This window comes from Grammomys surdaster, unplaced genomic scaffold (genome assembly GCF_004785775.1).
Source record: "Grammomys surdaster isolate TR1022 unplaced genomic scaffold, NIH_TR_1.0 126313, whole genome shotgun sequence".
NCBI classification, from domain to species: Eukaryota; Metazoa; Chordata; class Mammalia; order Rodentia; family Muridae; genus Grammomys; species Grammomys surdaster.
The window spans coordinates 1,105,979-1,128,024 of NW_021621113.1; the positions used below are offsets into that span (position 1 = coordinate 1,105,979).

At 47.4% G+C, this 22,046-nt stretch overlaps 1 protein-coding gene across 1 annotated transcript in view; it reads right to left on the bottom strand.

Moving 5' to 3' along the window:
• CUNH1orf94 (chromosome unknown C1orf94 homolog) overlaps positions 1 to 7,986 on the bottom strand; it is a 42,478-nt gene extending 34,492 nt beyond the window's left edge. Inside the window, exon 1 of the mRNA XM_028759552.1 lies at positions 7,673 to 7,986. Coding sequence (XP_028615385.1) covers positions 7,673 to 7,986 — 314 coding nt within the window. The remainder of the gene's footprint in view (positions 1 to 7,672) is intronic.
• Between the last annotated feature and the right edge of the window lie 14,060 nt (positions 7,987 to 22,046).

The following is a 22,046-nucleotide window of genomic DNA, read 5'->3' on the forward strand; positions in this document are numbered from 1 at the left end:
GAGGGGGCTGTTGCCACAAGCCAGGGTACAATACTCATCAGGCAACCGTCACCTCATCAGAACACCACGACTCCCATACTAGGAAGGAGCCAATAGGCGTGCCTCTGGCCGACGGGCTGGGAGAACACTGGCTTTGCTTTTTTGGTTTTTGCCATGACTCCCTAGACTCTCTTTCTCTTGCTTGAGTGGTTCCCTTTACTTGATCCGTGAGACATAAACCCTCCTCTCCCCGCTGCATCCTTGTGCTGTCCTTTCCTCTCTCGTGGTGAACTGTTGATGGTGAAGGAAATGATGGAGTTGGGGGCGGGGGATGTTGGTAGTGATGGCATTGGTGATGATGATGGTTACCACAGCAACAGTGATGGAGGTGTGATGACCATGATTGTAGTGAGGATGGGGACAATAACTGTGATGATGGTGATGGTGTGATGGTGATGGCAGTGACGAGAATGATAGCAGCAGTATTCGTGATGATGGTGATAGTGATGATGGTGATGATGGTGACAGTGGGATTAGTGATGATGGTGATGGTGATGGTGATGATGGTGATGGTGATGATGATGATGATGATACTGATGATGATGATGATGGTCATGAATGACGAATGATTGGTGATGAATGATGAAGAATGGTGATGACGGTGATAGTGACAACAACAAGGAATAGAGCTCTCATCTTATTCCAGGCACTGTGGGGGCATCCCATTCATTACTCCATCCACACAACCCCTCAGGGTGGACGCTCTAACATTTCTCTATTTTTCTGGTGAGGACAGAAAGGGACACATCCTAAATAACTTGGTTTCAGTTAGGGCTATGATTCTGACCCTCCTGTCTACTTTCTGTTATATGGAATTGTAGAAAACCCTTAAGAAAGAAGTGGAGTATAATGTTTGTTTAAATTGCGGAAGAAAGGAGAAAACCTCTGGGTAGGAAGCTTGGGGAAGGTACAATTGCCAGGTTCACTCCTCAGCATCAGAGGGACAGGGTGAAGTGGTGCAGAAGACAGCATACTTAGCCCCTGTTTCTAAGAGCAGGTATGAATTCAACAGATAAACAGGGGAAAGGCGCTCCTGAGAGCTGAGGAGCTTGAGTACACGAAGGATATGCAAGCCTGATGCTGCTCACCTTACACCACAGAAGGCTGAAGGAGAACAGCAAGATGTGTGACTAGAGATGCTACATGGACTCCCGATGGCCTAGCCAAAAGAACAGAGGCCAGTGGGAGATGTTTACGCAGAGCTGTTGACAAGAGAGGATGATGTTGGTGATGGGCGGAGGATCTTCTGCAGGGAGAGGGACCAACCGCACTAGAGCAGGAAAGTGAACGAGGCAGAAACGTCACAAATGAGGACGCGATGGCTCAAAGGCCATGGTAGGAGGAACCAGAGGAGAAAGGCCAAGGGCTCCTGAGCCTCGGTATCCCCAATTCACTTAACCAACCAATAACAAGAATTATCTTGCTGGAAGAGTCATTCAAACAAGACAGAGCCTTGGTTTCCTAAGTCCCTCTGGCATGCCCAGTGTGGAAGACTGGAGTAAGCAAGGATCTCTGGGAACAAGTGAGCTCTAGCACAAAGCACTGGGCTGCTGGGCTCATTCCTGATTTTTTTTTTTTAATGCTATATACTAGTTCATGGAACAAGCAAGGATGGGGTGATCACAATATCCACAGGACAGGTGCCGAGACCCAGACTGGGACGCTCAGGAGAGGGACACCCAACCTGCACCCACAGGATCTCCACCATCATTTTGTAACTACTGAGAAATGTTGAAATATGAGTCCCAGCAGCAGGGTGCCCAGCTACCTTCCATGGCCTCTCAAGGAGTTGTTGACTCCTGGGGATGGGGGAAGAAATCATGGCTTATCATTTTAGACCACAAAGATACCATGAACATCTGGGACATTAAGCCAGGTCTCCATGTGTGGGTCTGGTTACTTTCAGTCTCATTGCCAGTCTCTAAGCTTTCAAGATAATAATAAAAGACAGTGTGTGTCTGAAGCGATTTCTCTAGCAAAGTAAATCCACTCAATTGCTTAATAACAATAGTAGAAAGAATTGCCCTGTTGGGAGAGTGATTCAAACAAGGCAGTGTGTTGGCTTTTAGAGTCTCTCTGGCTTGCCCTGTGCTCAAGCAACGGTCCTACTGGAAAGGGTGAACATCTGTGCAATGCCCCAGGCTGATGGGCTCATTCCTGATTTGCTTGTTTTCTTTTGTTTGGATTTTGAACACTTAATATACCTTATCCCATACCTTATCCCATACAGACCTTACTGATACAGAACCCCCCTGCAGACCTAATCTTCCTGGAAGATTCTGGCTTGGCACAACTCAGCAAAGCCTTTGAACACTTCAAACCAGTTTTCACTTGATTTGACAATCTTAGGTGCCTAGGAAGGGCCTGGAAGCTGTCAGGGAACCTGATCACCGACAGCCAGCCCAGCATCACCTTCCCACTCCCTTCCTTTCTCATGGTGCATTCATCCCATTCTTAGGAAGCTTCCTTCCTTCCCCAATCTTGCTGGATTCTTTCCACAAGCTCTACCCTCTCCATCCCCAAGACCAGGAACACATTTAATTTGGAAAACCTTGTCAGAGAATCTGCTGTTAATGATGTCACTGTCTACTGCCAGGGAACTGTGCACATCTTCCGCTACACTCATAGTGCAAGGGCCCCCAATCTATCCTGAAAGCCTTCCCCACGTCTCTATCACCTGACCTTTCATTAGCATGCTTATTGTCATATGTTACTCTTTATTCTTTGCAAGACACCAAGGCTCAGTAAAAGATGTCAGGCTCTGTCTCCTCTTTCCATCACAAAATAATACTTTAGCAAAACATCATCTTAGAACACAGTAAGTGCACATGAAATGTTTCTAAGTGTTGCTGCTGTCTGGTGAGTCTGTGTTCCCTCTTGCTCACTGGACTGGCAGCGATTCAAAGGAAGGAGGTTTGCCCTTCTTAGCCCTGTGCTCCTGAGTCTCAGCACTGTGCCCGCCCTGCAGAAGACCATGGAACGCATCCATTGGAGGAATCAAAACAAAAATCAACGGACGAGTACCATTTGGCAGTCAGAGCAACAGAGTTGACAGAAAGCCCAAAGCCCCCATTTGAGGCCGAGGAGTTTTATTAGTGATTCTGAGGAGAATGAACGAAGATGCAGTTCTCGAATATGAGTCAGTAAGTGGCTTGTCACCGTCCTCTAAGCCCACATTTAAGACTAATTAAAAGATAACTGAGCAAGATTCTGAAGTTTAACTGACTCTAGACACAGCTATTGATTTCTTGCCAGAGCCCATTTCTCCCACCTCTTTCCCAGTCCTTTAAATGGCACCATTGCTCAACCCAAGCTAGAAGCCTGCTGAGGCTTCCATCTCTTTGTCTCCATGTGCCCAAGCCATCAGCAGAGTCCCTGGCTCCCTCATGCTGTGTCTGGAGTCCCCTACTCCTTCCTCCTCTAGTACAATCACTGTGGTCCAGATATTATCCCATGTGGGCATCATATGGCCTACTGTAGCATCTTCCCAGAGATATCAGACTTCTCTTTTACATCATAAGCCATCCCTGTGCAGAAACTAAAGGGATCTCTGAAACACTCCCAAAGTGTGCTGGCATGCACTCAGTACATCTAGGCTCTATCCAGCAACACTCTGAGATCTTATAGGACCTCACGAGCCTGATTTGGGTGACAACTGGTGCCATGTCCCCATTCACCAAGGCCCTCCAGCCACACCATCTTTCCCAAAACTCATATCAAACTTTCAAGGTCTTTGAGCTTGCTGTGTCTCCCTGTCCTCTGCCTAGATGGGTTTTCTAGGATTGTCAGCTGTTTGCTGGCATCTGAGACTCAGCTCCAAGGACCCTACACTTGGCCCTAACAGGCCTCCTGCTGTTACTTTGTTGGGTGTTGTTTCCATCGCACACGGGCTGCAATCTGAAATTATCCTACAGCACTTATGTTCTCATCGTCGGTCTCCTCCAGTGAAGGTACTCTCATATTCTGCAGTTACTATAGATTTGTTAAAAATAAATAAATAAATAATTACCCACTTTCTGTTATTTTATGTGGTTCAAAAGAAAGTTGTCTCCTCTCACTGAGCACTGAACCAGGCACTTGGTCACTACTTAATCAATATTTTTTGATTGAATAAACTAGCTCCTTTGTGCCCATAGAGCAAACTCTACATGAAAAGGAACGTGACTGTGGTGTCAATCATCAGTTAACAGGAATATACAATGCAGAGAGGAGCCCACTCAACAGGCACTGGTCCCACCCATGTATCTACAGTTGGCTCTGGGGACCCCATTGCCATGAATGAGCACTTGGTTCTGGGGACCCCATTGCCATGAATGAGCACCAGCAATATAATGAGGAATCCAACAAATGAGTCAGTTAAAGCATAAAAAAAAAGTGTAAAGACCAAAAAAATTATATCTATATCCTGGGATGGAGCTGCTGCTGTTCTTTACCGTCTAAAGCACTGCAGAGAAGCAAACATTAATTCTGGAGCCCCAAGGAAAGAATACAGATCATTCACGATGGGACTAGCTTTGGACACTGGGAGAAGATGTGGAGGCCACTTGACAAGAAGAACAACAGAGTGAGATGGCCTCCAAGACCTCATGTCTAGGTTTCTGTGACATATAGGGATAGGGTCAAGGAAAATCTTTCTGGGGACTGGAGAAGATGGCTCAGTGGTTAAGAGCACTGGGTGCTCTTCCAGAGGACCTGGCTTCAATTCCCAGTACCCATGTGACAGCTCATAACTGTCTGTAGCTCCAGACTGAGGGGATCCTATACCCTCTTCTGGCTTCCATGGGCACCATTCACATGTATGGTGCACAGACATACACATAAATATTTTTTTAAAATCTTTAAAATTCGTGAATAACAAGATTTAAGAACTTGCTTAGCTATCCTGAAAAGAGACGTCACCAAACCCAGCTCCACAGATAAGGCAGGAAAAGGCTAATAGGCAAGCGTCTCGTGGTCTGAACACACAAGCCACTGTGGCATGCTTTCTGGTTTTAAAGTGTTTCTGGAGTCACTCAGAACATGGGGTTCTTAGCTAAACTTCTGCATAGGGATGCCTCATGTTTTAGGGGAAGATGGCCACTCTGGTCACAGCAGAGCCAAGATGGTCGAGTATTATATTTCTGAAACTCTACCCTTTCTTGAGAATAGAACCTCAGACCTCAGTCTGAGAAACTTCTTCAAATTTCAGCCTCCTCCTCTCTAATACAGTATTTTATGATCTGGGAGGCTGGGAGTTTGAGCTCATCCTGGGCTGTATAATGAATTCCAGGACAGTTTTGGCTGCATAGTGAGACCCTGTCTCAAGAAAACAAACAAATAAAGAGATTGACTTTCATTTAAGGGGGGGGGAGGAGCAATTAAAACCAGAACAGCACAGTTTGATAATTATGGAAATTTATATCTACACACACTTGGACTTTCACTACATCATGTGAAAACTGCAGAGTTTACAGAAATTATAACTGCTGTCATTAGAATGAGTTCATCAGTCCTAATTACCAGCAGGACCCTTGAACAGTCCTGATTTGTCACCTCCAGTTACCCCTACCGTCACCCCCAGATGAGGAAACCAAAGCTCAGATGGATCTTAGGGTCATGGGTTCTCCAGCCAGCATGAACCTGGTTACCTGACTCCAGCCTCACAGCTGGCTCTCATTCCAAGAAGCGCTCGCTCACTCGCTCATTGTGTTCTACTGGGTGAACAGCTACATGATTAGGATGTGGTTTATTCATCAAAGTCAGCAGATTCCCAGATCTCCTCTCAAGACTGTACCCAGAACTCCAGTTAGGAAAGCTGACAAACGCCTGAAGAGCTCAGAGAGTGAAGCACACTCAAGTGCTTGTGCGTGTGTGTGCGTGTGTGTGTGTGTGTGTGTGTGTGTGTGTGTGTGTAGGTGAAGGAGACTGGTCCAGCCAAGAGCCCACTTGACTCCAGGGTGGCTGTCTCAGATCCTGACTCCTCTGATCCTGGAGCACAACATGAAAACCCTAGATGAAGCCAACTATGTAGCCTCCCCTCCCCCAAACCCAATGAGCTACACACTAAGGCGGCTTTGTTTGTAGAGTGCATCTTTCATTCCTTTGTCCCCATCACATTTGGCCCTCGTTATCGACTCTGAGGTGGACAAGGCAGTGGCATCATCTTTAATTTGCAGATGAGGAAATCAAGGCCAAATGGAGAGAAGGGATGGACCAAAGGTAGGCCAGTTCAATTTCCGGCCAAGTGCAGACTGGAAGTAGAGTCTGTCTCCATGAATTCAGTGTGACCTGGCAGGGAAGGGGCTATCTACTGGAAATTGCTGCTGACCTTTGATCCAGAAAGTGGACAATCAGCTACTTGGCCACTGAGAGAGCTGAGTGCAGCCCCAAGGTTCCCTGTGCCAAGGCGCTGTCCCAGAGCAGATGACAATGAGCAGGGCAAAGGAGCTCAGTGCCACCGAACAGACTAAGCCACAGGATTCTGGCTGTAGAAAGGCCATTTGCATCCGAGCCAGGTCCTGCTGAGCACAGGGCAGAGGAGGCAGAAGCAGCCAGCATGCCTTCTGCCTTCATCTGCAGCAAGCAAAGGAGCTTGCAAAGGGACTGCAGCAAGTGTAAACCTGAGTAACAGCTCCACTTTGCTTTCCACCTCAGCGATGCTTAGAGAGCCCTGAAACCAGAGGCAGCTGATAAATGCCTGGATGCCCCCCCCACACACACACATACTCCTGAGCATCTATGAACTGAGTTGGAGCATGTGTTGGGGGCAGACAACACTTAATTATCACTTAGGCTTTAATTAGCACTTAATTATTAACACTTAATCCATCTGTAAAATGGGGACACTAATACCTGTTTCATAGGGATGCTGGGAGGATTAATTAATGCGTACAGCCCGCTTTGAAGATGCAGAGACTTGAAAGCGTACTCAGCAGAGGCATTAATCACTCCTTTTCCTAATGAGATCCCGTCTTCCTCTCTGCTTCTTCCTCTCCTTTCCGATAGCTGTCCCCTCAACTTTTCCCTAGTACTGGAACACTGAGCTCTGTGTTTCCCCGACAGGGGATTTCCCATCCGGGAAACCAGCTATTTACAGCCTGTCTTCCCGCACTTTAATTTTCTATTATGTCCTCTGAATATGTCAATGCCTTCCCAGTAAATATTTTGATGTGCGCTCTTGCAGTAGCTCTGTGGATGCTGAATGGGACAGCTGCTCTCTGTATTAGGGGATTCCAGATGTGGTTTCCAACCACCAGGATCATCTGGGCCAATGCCTGGACTTTTCTTGGGAAAGGGGAGAAGATCATCTAGTTGCCTCTGGGGACAGCAATGAGTCACCTAACCCTTCGAATGGCAATAATGCTCCTCCAAGGACCCCAGATCTTCATCTTAGCCACCTATGTCTTTAGAATGAGAAACGTCTCCTCAAGTCGCTGGAAAAGAAGTTTCCAGGAATGGCTTCTTTCCTCGTGTCTGGAACTTCAGGACCTCGGGTAGCTCCACCAAACGCCCAAGACTCGAGATTACAGAAATGGGGTGAGGGGTGGGGATATGTGTACGACTTAACACTGAGCCAGAACATTTCAACCCAAAGTCATACTTAATTCCCCCTCCCTCCCTTCCTTGATAATGAACCAAACAGGAGAGTACTCACTCTTCTTGGAAGCTGAGAGCGGCAGTCACCGGGGCAGAGAGCTTCTCCAGTGAGGCCCTGGGCTGCAGGGACTCCTGCAAGCCCTGAACTCTCTTCCAGATGTCATGGCAAATCTTGTCTAGGCTATCCTGGGGTGTGTCCTGGTGGATCCAGACATATCTGGGGAATGGCCCCAGGGCAGAGGGACGCTTGGCTACCAGGGCTGAGGATGGAGGGAGCCCATTTCCACTGGCCATCCTCTTTCTCTCTTTCCGGAAGCCCCTCTGTCCACCCAGGGCTGGGAGACAAAGGGACTGTCCTCCCTCAGCCCTCATTCACCAGAAAGGGAGCTGAAGACTGGGCCTGGGAAGTAGTCAGTTCTGGCTGGCTGTCGCTCCAGCCACGGGACGGGTTTCAGAGGCCTTTGGTTTGGGTGGGGATGAGAAGTAGAGAGCGATTTTCTTTTGGGGAGGGGGGGCTTATGTTGACTTGTTTTTATTTGCTCTTTCCTGGCTTTTGCCCCCCTCCCCCTCTCCCGTAGAAGAAAATATTTAAAAGTCAACAAAAACCAGTAACTTAGTAACCGTGGAATGCCCCGGAACTCAGGAACCAAGCGCCTGGGCGGGCAGAATGACATCTGGGAACGACTGGAGGGGAGGACTGGCTCTCCCCACAGAACCCGGCACTCCCCCGTTGCGACACCCCTGTGACACCTTTCAGGGCCTGGGACTCAGCCCATTCTCGCCTGCCAAGCTACCAGAAGGGCAGGGTAAGGGCCAGCCACTGTACTAGACTGTGCGGGTGAGGGCCATGGGACTGTCTCCTCCTGCCTTCCGAAAGATCCGGTGTACACTGGAGAGCTAACGGCCCGACCCACTGCAGATCTTGGCTTTAGCTCTCCCGGCTGCCCCCTTCTGTCCCTCCCTCCCTCTGTCTCTCTCTCTGTGTCTCTCTGATACTGCTGCTCTGCCTTCCTAAAAAGAAATGTCCAATGCGGTGTTGTGCTGGTAGTCGCCTGGCCCAGGTCCTTAGCGGACACTTGTCTTGCCTCCGGCCTAGAGCTGCGACCCGCACCGCAGAGGTTCCCAACCCTTAAAAGGGCGCCGATTGGGCAGGGCAGGCCCGGGCGGGGTCAGCGGATTTGCGTGTCAGTAGCTCCCACACCCCTGCCGTCGAGAGCTGGGATTCTTTCAGTGGGTTCAAGTGCAACGGCTGGGTGCGCGGGGGGCGGGGGGCACGGGCCGGGCGTTCGTCCCTAAGACCCGCAGGTGGAGTGGGGGCGGGGTGCAACTGGCAAGACTCCGGGGCGCTTCCCCTTAGAAGTAAGTCAGAGTGAAACACTGTCCCCATTCCACCACTGCATACAAACTTCAGAGGTTGCGTAGGGGTGGGGGACCTGCCGCTTTGTCCGCCGGTTTTAATCCTAACTGCCATCCCAAGGGAGCACCGAATGCCAAGAGCTTAAGCCTGATCCTGTTCTCCCTCACTAGTTTGTACTACTTTCCATTCGGCGTATACGATGGGAGGAAGCTAAGTCTTTAAGTTACAGATGGTACTGTCCTGAGTTCAAAGAAGTGAGGCTGGAATTCAAAGCTCGGGACTAGACATGATCTAATGCCCTTGGCTCCCAAGCCGGCCCCAGCACTGGAACAGGAAGGCAGTCGGAGGTAGGGGAACGAATCGCACCTTTTCCTAGGGATCGGTAGTTGCCCCTACCCCCTGCAGAGAAAAGCTTCGCCTTTGAGAAAGTGTGACCTTGCCAGGCATTCCCTGGTCCCCCAAAGCAGTGGTTACTTTTTTCCACCCTGGGAAGAACCAGTGGGACGTGGAGGAAGAAACAGTAGAGGCAGCTAGCCTTGGTTTGGAGAAGCCAGTCACAATTGTTGTATTTATTTGCTGTGTGACTCGAGTTTCTTCCTATTCCTCTAGAATTCCTGGACCCTCCTGTACCAGGCAAGCTGCTTAGCACTGGAGAAGCAAGATGATGGAGGGAGACCGGGTACCTCCTCTCATGGAGCCATAGTCTGACAGAAAGAAGTGTATTATTAACCCAAAGAGCCAGAAGCAGTGATTACAGATGGACCAAAGAACTCCAGGAAAGCAACTGATTATGCAGCTGGAATTTCTGAGCTGGGTGTGGTGGCACACACCTGTCCCAGCACTCAGCACTCAGGAGGCTGAGGCAGGAGGATCTCAAGTTCCAGGCTAGCCTGAACTACATATCGAGCCCCGTCACACTCCTGGCACACGGTAGGCGCTCAATAAATGCATGTTAGATAAACTAACGGCACACTTTATGTAAAGCGCCTGGCACACTGTAGGTGCCCACTCTGTAGCTTTGCTCTTTACCGAGGGGCCGAGTTCCTGGAAATGTTGACTCTGAGTTTTGCAAGCCGAGCTTCATTCCTTTTTGGTTTTCATTTATGAAATTGAAGATGTGCTCCTTTGGGGAAAATTCGGAGGACCTAGACTGAATAAAATTATAGTTAAGAATGTAGAAAACCTTTTAAGATAGTGTATTTAAAGGAGAAAGTGATCACTTCTGATGAAATATTAATAGTTCTGAAAATGTCACTCCGTGTTTGTGCCGCTTGGCATTTGGTTGGCTAACACCCATGCTTAGAGCAGAGTGCCAAGACCTCGCACTGCCCAGGCCACAGGATTCAGGAAAGCCAGCTGGCTGGCCCTCTCCTCTGCTTTCTCTTCCCCTGAATAGGGAACCAGTCAGGGACTAAATCAGAAAGGACAGAAAAAAAAGGGAAGACTTGCAGGGATAGGAACAAAGACAGAGGTAGCTTTCTTAGAGCACACAGGCTTCTGAAAATCCTTAAGTGCGGTCTTTAAAACTGCATAAAGCTACATCGGATATGAATGCCACTAGTCACACGGGGTTATTGAAATTTTAATTGTATTTTAACATACGTTTAAAAATTCAGTTCCTGGGCAGGAAAGAAGATGGCTCAATAGATAAAGCACTTGCCCTATAAGCAGGAGGTCCTGGGTTTAGAGTCCCCAAAACTCACATAAAGAAGCCAGACAGCTCCACACACCTGTATCCCCAGCACTTGGGAGCTGGAGACAAGAGGATCCCTGGGTGTTCTGGATAGTTTGCTGTTAGCTCCACATCTGTTAGAGTTATCTGAGAAGAAAGAATCGTTATCGAGAAAATACCTTCATATGATAGGCTCATGGGCAGGTCTGTGGGGTATTTTCTTAATTAGTGGTTGATGTGGAGGGTCTAGCCTACTGTAGGTAGTACAGTCCGTGGGCTGGAGATCTTAGGGTGTATAAAAAACCAAACTGAGCAAGGCAGGAGGAATAAGCCAGGAAGCAGCATACCTTCTTGGCATCCTGCCTCCAGGTTCTTGCCTTCAGTTCCTTCCCTGATTTCCTTTGATGACAGACCATGATGTGGAACTCTAAACTGAAATAAACCCTTTCTTCTCCAAGTTGTTTTTAGTTGTGGTGTTTTAACCCAGCAACAGAAACCCTAAGACACTCAGGAGTGGCTTCCCAGCCAGTCTAGTGGATTCAGTAAACCCCAGGGTCAGCATTAGACCCTGTCTGAAAAATTTGGAATAGTAGAGAAAGAAACCCAACGTGTTGATCTTTGACCTCCACACATGCAAATACTCACATAAGAACATCAATGCACACACACACACACACACACACACACACACACACACCTATTTCAATAAAAGAAAATAGGGAAAAATGGTTCTTCACCTGTGGTAGGCACATCTCCAGTGCTCAGAGCTCATGGTATTCTGGGATTACCATGTTGGATGGCACAGAGAACATCTTACAAGACACATGGACTCTAGAGTCAAATTACTTGAGTTCACATTAAGGTTTCATTAGCTTCTGAATTGTCTATCACCAGAAACTAAGCATAACTGCTATGTCCTTCTGTTAAGGCTGACACACTCTATGCCTACAAAGTAGGACTTTACTTCCTAATAGCTCTAGAGGCTAGAAGTTCAGGATCAAGGTATCAGTGGATATCTTTACTCGGAAGTTTGATGATAAGTTTTAATTGCCAACTTGACATAATCTAGAACCACTTGGGAAGGAGTGTTGGGGTGGGACTGTCTACATTAGGGTGGCTTGTGGGCATGTCTGTAGGGGATGAGGTAATTAACATAGGTTATGTTAATTGAGGAGGGATGATCCACACACTGTGGGTGGTACCATTCCCTCTGTACAGGACCTTGAGTTGATTACGAGTAGAGAAGATGAGCTGTGGGCAGGAAGTCACTGTTTCCCACTCTTGACTGTAGATATAATACAACTAGCTGCTTCAGGTCCCTGCTTCCTTGGTATCCATCCCTTCGGTAATGGATTATCACCTACAGTTGTGAGCAAAATACATTCTTTCTCCCTTAAAGTGGCTTTTGTCTGGGTACTTTATCACAGCAACTGTAAAGAAACTAAGACAGGATCTCTTACCCTTAAATTTAGAGACATCTTCTCCCTTGTCTTCACAGGGGTGCTCTCTGTACATGACTTTCTCAAACTCCTTTTCTTAACAAGGTCTGGGGAGATGGCTTGACTGGCAAAGTGTTTGTCATGCAAGCACTGGAACTTGCTTTGACCCTCAGCACCCAACTGAGAAAGCTGGACACAGTGGTACTAGCCTATAATCCCAGTGTTGGGGAGGCAGAGAGAATCAGCTCTTTGGGGGTGAATAGAATGACACTGGTGCTAGGTGTTTTATTATGGAGTGATTTCTTAACACACGGTAAGTGCTAGGACAGCATCTGGCACAGAAGAGTCCTACCAAAGTACTGTACATTGGTTTGCTTCTTGATTACATTGAGATGTATGATATTGGAGTTTCTGAGCCACAGCTTCTGGGCTAAGTGTAGCAAGGGAGAATGTCAACTGTCCTGGGGAAGTCATCATGTGAGCCTCTCCAGGCTTTGGTTAATTTTGCATGTGTGTGTGTGTGTGTGTGCATGTTTCATGTGTGTGTGTGTGTGTGTGTGTACACCTCTCTCTCTCTCTCTCTCTCTCTCTCTCACTCTCTCTCTCTTTCTCTGTGTGTGTGTGTTTGTGTGTATGTGTTTTTTATTTGTTTGTTTGTTTTTTGAGACAGGGTTTCTCTGTGTAGTCCTGGCTGTCCTGGAACTCACTCTGTAGACCAGGCTGGTTTCGAACTCAGAAATCTGCCTGCCTCTGCCTCCCAAGTGCTGGGATTAAAGGGGTGTGCCACCACTGCCCAGCATGTGTGCATGTTTCATATGTGTGGACACCTGTGTGTGTGTGTGTGCATGTGCATGTATGTGCTCATGTGAAGGCCAGAGATTGACTTCAGGTGTCTTCCTTGAGTCCTCTTCAATTTGTTTACTGGGGCAGGGTCTCCCTCCCAACCAAGAGCTCTTCTTGTGGGCTAGTCTAGCTAGCCAGCTTGCCTAGGGAAATCTTGAAACCTGGCATTAATCATCATAGACACCATTTCACTTATGAATTATTTTAACTTGGAAAAGTTCTCTAAATTTTCTGTTGCTTCGACTCTGACCCTGGGCAGCTTGCTTTACCCCTCGGTGCTTCAGTTGGCTTCTCTACAAAATAGATGTAATAAAAACACTGGCCTAAGAGAGGTGTTCGGTGCCAGTTGAGACAACATATGCATAGAACTCAGAAGTTAGCATGGTGAACACAGCATTAGCAGTGACTGTTCGCTGTCATTAGGGAGGGTATCTGCTTTCTTCCTCCTTCCCATTCCTTCCCTACTTCCTTTTTACAAGCGCCTGATCCTCTGCACCCTACTTCCCAAAGATTTGCTGAGATTACAGGCATGTACTTCCATACCTGCCTTCTGAGGTGCTGGAAACTGAATCCAAGGTTTTATGAGTATTAGGCGAGCACTCTGCCAAGTGCACCAAATCTCTCCAGTCCCATGCTTTTGATTTGAAATCAAAAATCTCAGGGGAAGGCAGCATTCCTAACCACCCTTCAGCCAATGGCTCCTTCCACAGCTGACACAAATATGACCAGGTTACAAAATTCAGACAAGTGGGTGTGGCCTCTTTTAAAATCTCAATGGACCATATGGTACAACTCAAAATACTCACCCTAGCATGCATAAAGGGAAAAAAAGAAATCAAGAAAGCCAGCTGTCAGGAGGCTGAGGCAGACTGGCAGGCTGAGGCTGAGGATCTCTCCAAGTTTGAAGCCTAGTTTACAAACTGAGTTCCAGGCCAGCCAGAGCTACATAGTAAGACCCTGTCTCAAACAAACAAACAAACAAACAAACAAACAGAAATCCAAGAAAATAAAAATAAACAAACAGAAACCTAAGCCATACCCAGCCTCTTCTTTATCTGCCATGTTACCACCTACTTCTCACAATAAATATATTCTTTTAGACTTTGAATCTAAAAGAACATTGCAAAGCTCTTTTGCCATTTTGTTTTTGAAATGGTTTTTGGCCAAGGGTAGTTTATTTAATTTATGGTCAACCGCAGTTTCTGCCCAATCTTGGTGCCTACTCAGGAAATCTTGCGCAGAGAGAAAAACTCTAACTATAAATCCTTATCAAATGTAATTAAATCTTTATGCCTACCAAATTCCACAGTTAATGAAGTTGACATAATGTTACACTTTGCATTTAATTAAATATTTACTGATTTCCATGTTGCCGTTTTCTTCTTTTTATTGTGAGGCTAATAAAATTTCCAAGCCTCAAATTCTTTTGGCAGTCCTTACAAATCTATGAAGACTAACCCCCTCTCCCCTCCCCCACACACTTTCTCATTACTATTTCCTTCATAGCTAAAGAGGCAAACTGCCCAGAGGTGAGCCTGGGACATCTGAGGACTTCACATTTCTTGAGGTACAAAGAATGAGAAGAAAGAAGTTGATGCCATGTTGTCTCAGCTACAGAAGAAGGCTGTAGAATAGCCAGCCATTCCCAGGGCTCTGGAAAGGAATATGCCATGCCGTGTTTTGGAAGCAAAGCTGTGTGAGCCTGCGTCATCTGTCTCCAGGCAACATCACCAGTAATTCCTTACCGCTGGTCCTGTGGTGGGGGATTATTTCTCCTAACTGCCTCCTTTCTGCCCACAGGTGAGGAGGTAGACAGGAGCTTTGAAGGTATCAACTGAGGCATTTGAGCTAAAATGTCTGCTCTGCGATTTGTTTACTTGCTCTGTGTTTTAGGATTGCTCTGGTGTGCCTTCATATGCAAAGGGACACAAATCTATAAGCAGTTAAGGAGATTTTGAATAGGGAAATGCAGCCTGGGCATATTTTAGCTCAGTAGTGGATCTCTTGCCTTGCATGAGCGAGGTCTGAGGTTCAATCCCCAGTACTACAACTAACCAACCAACAACAAGAGATAAACTAAAAACTGGTGCAAGATGCACATAATATTCCCATTATGAGGTCTGGCCCTCAGTACAAGTAAATCGATTACTATTATGGACAATTATTATGAACTATCTTGTAAAAATGGCAGTCTATGAGAACAGCACTTAAAGCTAGGGTAAAGAAAGGCCATGGTTCATAGTTTGTGAATGGAAAAATAACTAAAAGAAAACGACATGACTTCTCTTGGGTATGGTGGAGGAGAAAGTTTATTACAGATATTTGGGAGAGCATGGTCAGACGCAGGGATATCTGGGACAGTACAGAGTGCACATGACCCTTGAGTCATATGAGGAGAGGGGTAAAGAGAGGGAGGGGAATCTGGTGCAGCAGCCAAGAGACCCAAAGGGAGTAAGCAAAAAGATCAAGTAACCAAAATGTTTGAATTACATAGGGACTAACAGCTCAGGAAGGACAGCCAAAATGCCCCCCCCCAGACTGAAGAAGTTTAGGGTATGCATGCCAGGAGGGCCCTTTAACAGGTAGGACTGCGATACAAGGAGAACCAGGTAGCCAGCATCCACTTGGATATGTTAAATAGGCACCTCAGCAGTTTAGCCTGGGTTTGAAACCTAAGTTGGCCCAAGTGACTTGCAAAGGTAGCCCAATAACAACAACCAGGCCAGAATCAGGCTGGCTCATCACCCCACCCCTCATCCCTCAGTTATGCTAACCGCCAGATTTCTAGGGATACTCAATACAAGATCTCTGCAGGGTTGGCTAGGTTATGCCTAGTTTGCAAGGGAAGAGGAAACCTCAGTTGAGAAAATGCCCGCTCCAGATTGGCCCATGGAGCATTTTCTTGACTGATGATTGATGGGGGAGGGCCCAGCTCATTGTGGGTGGTGCCACTCCTTGGTTGCTGGTCCAGGGTGTTAGAAGAAAGTAGGCTGAGCAAGCCATGGAGAGCAAGCCAGGAAGCAATACTCCTCCAAGATCTCTGCATCAGCTCTTTCTATGTCAGAGTTCCTGTCCTGACTTCCCTCAGCACTGAGGAGTGACCTGAAGTGGTGGGTGAAATAAATCCCTGTCTTCCCAAGTTGCTTTGGGTCATGGTGTTTTATCACAGCAGTAAAAATGCTACGAGAGCCACCAGGTAGGAACTGCGTACCCTAAGTCTCCTTTCTCATCTTCTGCACAGGGACGTTGGTCACCAGTACGCACTCCTTCCAAACCCCTACTGACTCACTGCTGAGCGGCTGCAAGGCTGCATTTGGATTTACAAAACAAAATTTGGGATTACAGAGTAAAGCCCGAACTGACTCCATTGGAAGAAGGCAGGAAGAGCTGCTACTTTCAGGACCCTGAACAGTCTGCCTGTATGCAGGTAATAAGACAATAAAGCTAGGTATCCCTGCTTGTGAGCCAAAGAAGATAAACAGATTGTTTATTTATTTATTTATTTATTTATTTATTTATTTATTTTTCAGACAGCAGAAAGCACACATCTTCATCTGCAGAGACAAAGTCTTTCCTGGAAATAACCCCAAGCATGAATTTATCATGAGTCCTTGTATAAAGGACACTGAGTGACATAGTGGGCAATATATTCAATTCTACTTTCATAAAGGACAGAAATGCTGTTAAGTTGGTCTGTGTCTCATGTCAGGGTTCTCTGAAGACAGTGTAACATGAAGTCATAATTCAGGGAAGGCATTTCTTTAAGAAATTCGGTCAATGAAGTCTAGGAGAGCGTAGTGAGTCAATTTCACAAATACTACTGAGAACCTTCTCAAGAATCCGCCCCTCTGTTCATCCATGTATCCATCTAGCCGTCCATCCTCCTATCCAGCCAGGACTCCATCTGCCCTCTGTCTACTCATCCCCACACTTATCCAAGTTCACCAAATGTCCACTATCTAAATTAATTTGTTCCTGTGCTAAAATACTCCAGTGAAGACAACTTACGGAGAAAGGATTATCCACACTCAGAAAGAGCCTGACTAGGAAGTTGGGTCAGGCTATAAAGCCCCAAGGCCTATCCCAAGTGACACACTTCCTCTGGCAAGGAGCCACTTCCTATAGATTCCGCAGCCTTCTCAGCCAGAGGCGAAGAGTTCCAGTGTGTGAACCTGCATGAGACATTTCCCCTTTTCAAGCTCGAAGGCCCCTTCTAGGCACTGGCAAAGATTGCTTGTATGCTCTAAAGCTCTCAAGTCTGCACTAAGTTTTGAAGGGTGAATAAGAGAAAGCCAGATGCAGGATGGGGAGGGGAGCATCCCAGGTAGACACACACAGCCCTGAGGGAAGGTTCCCAGCAGGAGTTGAGAGGACCTCAGAGGGAGCAAGGTGTTCAAGAACACAGGAACTAGAAACCAGAGCTTGTCTAGACAAAGACAGACAATGAAGACCTTTGCTGGGAGGGCTTAGCAGAAAGTTGTCTTTTACCCTGAAGGATCACAGAAAGTGCAGGGAGGGCAGGTAAGTTTGAAAAGATAACTGACAGCAAAGTGTAAGATTGGCCAGGGCAAGAGCAGAGGCAGGGCTCCTGTGGCTTCTAGGTTGGACGTAAACCGAAGGGCAGATAATGGAGTCTTGGTGGAGGGATCACAGAGGTGTTGAGGACGCAGATTTTAGGAGACAAATGATATGGCAGACATGGACGCCAGCTGAGAAGGTCCATGGTGATACTCCAGACTTCTTGTTCTTTAGGGTCTACATGGGTGTGGGCAATGTATCCTGAAAAGCAGGACTGAACAGAAATTAGAAATGAGTTCTGTCTGAGGAGGCTGATAGGCAAAGTCTCCTTGGGTCATTTGAAGAGGAAAGAATCCCAGGCACAATACAGGCACCGAGAACTCAGGAGGCAAGAAGATAAAATGTGTGCCATCATGAACTTCCAGTCAGCCTGGATGACAGCAGATGAGAAGCTCACCATTATAGAGCCTGGAACGTCACAGACTGACCGCCTTCTCTCGGCGCCACAGCCTTGTTCGGGTCTTTCTACTGTAGATTACCTGCACTAGCTGCTCTGGGCTTTCCTTCTAGAAAATGCTACTTCTCACCCTGAACTCTGCTTTGTCTGAGCTCTTCTTGTTTCCACCCCATCGCGTCCCTCTACAGCATAATTAACTGTGCTTTATTGTCTAACTCTTCTTAATAAAGCATCACCCAAGTAAGGGCAGGAACCATGGGGGGATGTCTCTCGTTCTTTACTCTTGCTTCGTTGGGCCCCAGAACAGAGCCCAGCGCATAAAAGAATACTTGTGGCATGAATGGACGAGAGAATGAATTGACTGCCTAGGAAAACAGAGGAAACAAAGAAAGCTATCCCAGGGCTCCACTAGTTATAACAGCCCCCAGTCACTCAATGGCTTCTTGCCGTTAAAAGAGTATTTTACACAGGGTGATCCAGGATGGGTGTTTCTGGTGGGCAGGTGATTTTCCTTCCCATGGTGACTTAGAAAGCCAGGCTCCTCTGTCTGTAGTTTAGCCATCCCCAAGATGTTCTTCTACCTCCAGTCCACCTCTGCTAACATTCCTTTGACTAGAACCTTGTCTCACATTACACCCAACTGCAAAGGTGGCTGGGAGATGTAGTCCTGCCTAAGCATTCACTTGTCACTGACAACTCAGCAGTACTGAGTTTGGGTGGGTTCATTATTTGGGGTGGAAGGCGCCTCTCCAGGCACAAGATAACTAGCAGCAACCTTGGCCTCTGTCTCCTAGGTGCCAGTAGCACCTGTCAATGTGATAACGAAAAATATCTGCACACATGGTCAGATGTCCTCTGGAGGGAAAAATTATCCTCTGCTAAGAATCTCTGTTTTGGAAACTGGATGTGGTGGCTCACCCCCTTTAATCCCAGAACTCATGAGGTAGAGTCAGGTGGATCTCTCTGACTTCAAGGCAAGCCTGGTCTACAAAACAAGTTCTAGTACAGCCAAGGCAGCTCCACAGAGAAACCTTGTCTGGCAGGGTAAGGGAGAGGGGTAGACAATGGAAAAGAAAAAAGAAAAGAGAGAGAGAGAGAGAGAGAGAGAGAGAGAGAGAAAGGAGGTATTTGTGATGTCCAGCTAGCAACCCATGCCTAAAGGGTCATCTCACCCAAGAGATGGTCAAAGTGGGGAGGATTTATGAAAGATCACCTGGGGGAGGTGGCACTTGAGCTGAGCAGTAGCTAGGCAAGGAAGCGATGTTGCAGGCGGGGGACAGTAGGGGACGGTAGGGAGAAGAAAGTAAATGGCTGTTAGGGGAGCTTTAGTAGCTGTGATAACCCAGGACAGCTCTCCCTTTTCTACAGATTATGATTTGATACACAAAGGGGAAAAACGATTTGTTTTGTCCCTGACATGAGCCCTGTTTCTTTCCTTCTTCCAGGATTGGAGATTTTCCCAGAAGCATAGGAAAGTTGCCTTCCCCAACACTCAACACTGGAGGGTAGCAGGACTCCGACCCTACCCACTTCTCACTCTGTGAAGTGGAGCTTGGTGTGGCTCCTCCTGGGCTATTCATCTGTGACTCTGTCACCTGTCATAATTAGTGGCACTGCAGCACCAGCCTCACCTTGAGAAACCCTCCAATCTGTGTAATCACACTCAGGATTAGAACCCCACCCTCAGCCACGCCCCAGCCTGCCTTCTGTGCACAGCCCTGGCTCCCTCTGCAGACTCTGCAGGCTCACTCCTCATCACTGAGCTTATCTACCCTAGCCCTCACAGGGCGCCCTCACGGGGCTGGAGCACCCACTACCTGCCCTCCCCCATCTCTCCCCATCTCCCCCCACTCTCTCTCCCTGAGCTTTAGAAGGCTCTTTGATTTTCTTTTTGGGTCAGAATGAAAATTTCAGGGCACCCAGACTACAGTCCTTACTTGAATCCAGCTGAGCTCTCCAAAGCATCAGGCGTTGTTTTCTTTCTAAAACAAACTCTGATCTTATCTAGATATTAGGCTTATCTTGGCAAGTCACTACACTGCATTGGGCTTTTTGTTTCCCCTCTCTCCCTCCCAGAAATGTGATATTATGAAGAGACCTCGACCTGGGGCTGCCTATTGCTTATCTGGGGAATGGAAGGGATGGGGAAAGAGCTGACTCTAGGCTGACAGCCACACTGTCCCAGGCTTGAGGGGAGAGGGCCTGGAAGACCTCTGACTCCTACTTGTCAGCCTCTATGAAGGTCTCACCATTGCCCCCACCCCTCCAGCCCTTCACCCACATATTCAGACCTGGGGCTCAGACCACTGCAGTAGCCTCCTGAGTGGTCAAGCTTTTCCTGTGTTCCTTGGTGCCCATGGGCTAGAAAGAAAAATACATCTCTTAAATCAGTACTCCACTCACTTTCCACAGTAGGTCCTGCCACAGAATCCCCCCCCCATGATATCCACATACTAGCAAAAAACAAACAACAACAACAACAAAACCTTCTCTTTTACTTCTTTACCCACCTCCATCCTGGGGATCATTCCAGCCAGCCAACACTCAACCCCCAAGCTCCACCCTCATTCCCAACAGACACCTCCTTACATTCTGATTGCCATCCATCTGCTGCTCCTCCACCCGAGAAGTCTTCCCCACTTGTTAGGGACTGAGCTGGGCTCCCACTTCATAAGAGACATAACTTGATGCCCCACTCTCCTATTTTTAGTATGTGACTTGGTTTGGAGTTAGAGTGTTTAAAGAGGTGATGAAGTCAAAACGAGACTGTTGGGGTGGGATACTGACCCAAAACGATCCCTATCCTTCTAAAAAAGAGGAAGTCTGTATTCCTGTGTATGTGTGTGTAGAGGGGAGAACCAGGAAAGATGGGAGAAGTCATTTGTATCAACAAGCCAGGGACACCTCAGGAGGAGCTAAGCTAGGAACGGAGCCAGGAACCAAGCCCGGGACATCTTGAGACTTCATAGCTGTGAGGAAATCATTGTTGCTTAAGCCACACAATGGGTAGCTGTCTCAGCCGAGTAAGCAGGTATACCTCTTTCCTACTGCATAAGGATAAAGGCCAAATCCTCACCAGCTCTGGAGATCTGCAGGATCTGCCTCTTGGCTAGGGCGTCCTGCATCTCTGTTCATCTCAATCCAGCCTTTCAGTCTGCAGTGGTGTGAATATGCATGGCCCAGGGAGTGGCACTATTAGGAGGTGTGGCCTTGCTGGAGGAGGTGTGGCCTTGTTGGAGGAGATGTGGCCTTGTTAGAGGAGGTGTGGTCTTGTTAGAGGAGGTGTGGCCTTGTTAGAGGAGGTGTGGCCTTGTTAGAGGAGGTGTGGCCTTGTTGGAGGAACTGAGTCACTGAGACCCTCTTACTAGCTGTGTAGAAGTCAGTCTCTCCTGGCTGCAGTTGTGTTAAGATGCAGAACTCTCAGCTGTAGCTGAATATTTTCCCCCCTCCCCCCGCTACATTTTACAATAAATTTGGTAATTTGGGAGGAGCTAAGGTGAGAGGATGGAAGGGGAGGAAGAGGGGAAGGAAGAAGAAGAGCTAGGAGGGGAAAGAGAGATGTAGGAGCTCCCCCTGCACAATGTCTGCCATGATGCGCCATGTTTCCCACCATGGTGGTAGTGGACTGAACCTCTGAACCTGTAAGCCAGCCCCAATTAAATGTTGTCCTTTATAAGAGTTGCCTTGGTCACAGCAATGGAAACCGTAACTAAGACACCCTCTGTCACTTGGAGCCTTCCACGAGGAAGGTCTTGCTTGATCCCTCTCTACAGAAACCCCTTTGCAACTTGATTAGTTTTAGGACCATTCTCAGGGTCACGTCAGAGAGAGCTTCCCAGATGCACTCTGTGAAACTCACTCCATATTCGCTCATGTTTCCTTCATCAGGAACCTTAGGCATGCATGCATACTTAAATGACTCCATCAAGTCAAGAGCCATCCACTATCCTGTGTATTTCTTATCTAACACGACACCTGGACACACAATAGTGCTCAATAAATATTTGTTGAGTAAATGAATCTTCATCCTCTTCAAGCCCTTATCAAGGTCCAGCCCAGATCCTCCTTGAATTAGCTTTCTGATATACCAAATCCAAAGCCCACTTAGTGTGCTGATATGGATCTATGTAGCACGCCTCTTCTTCA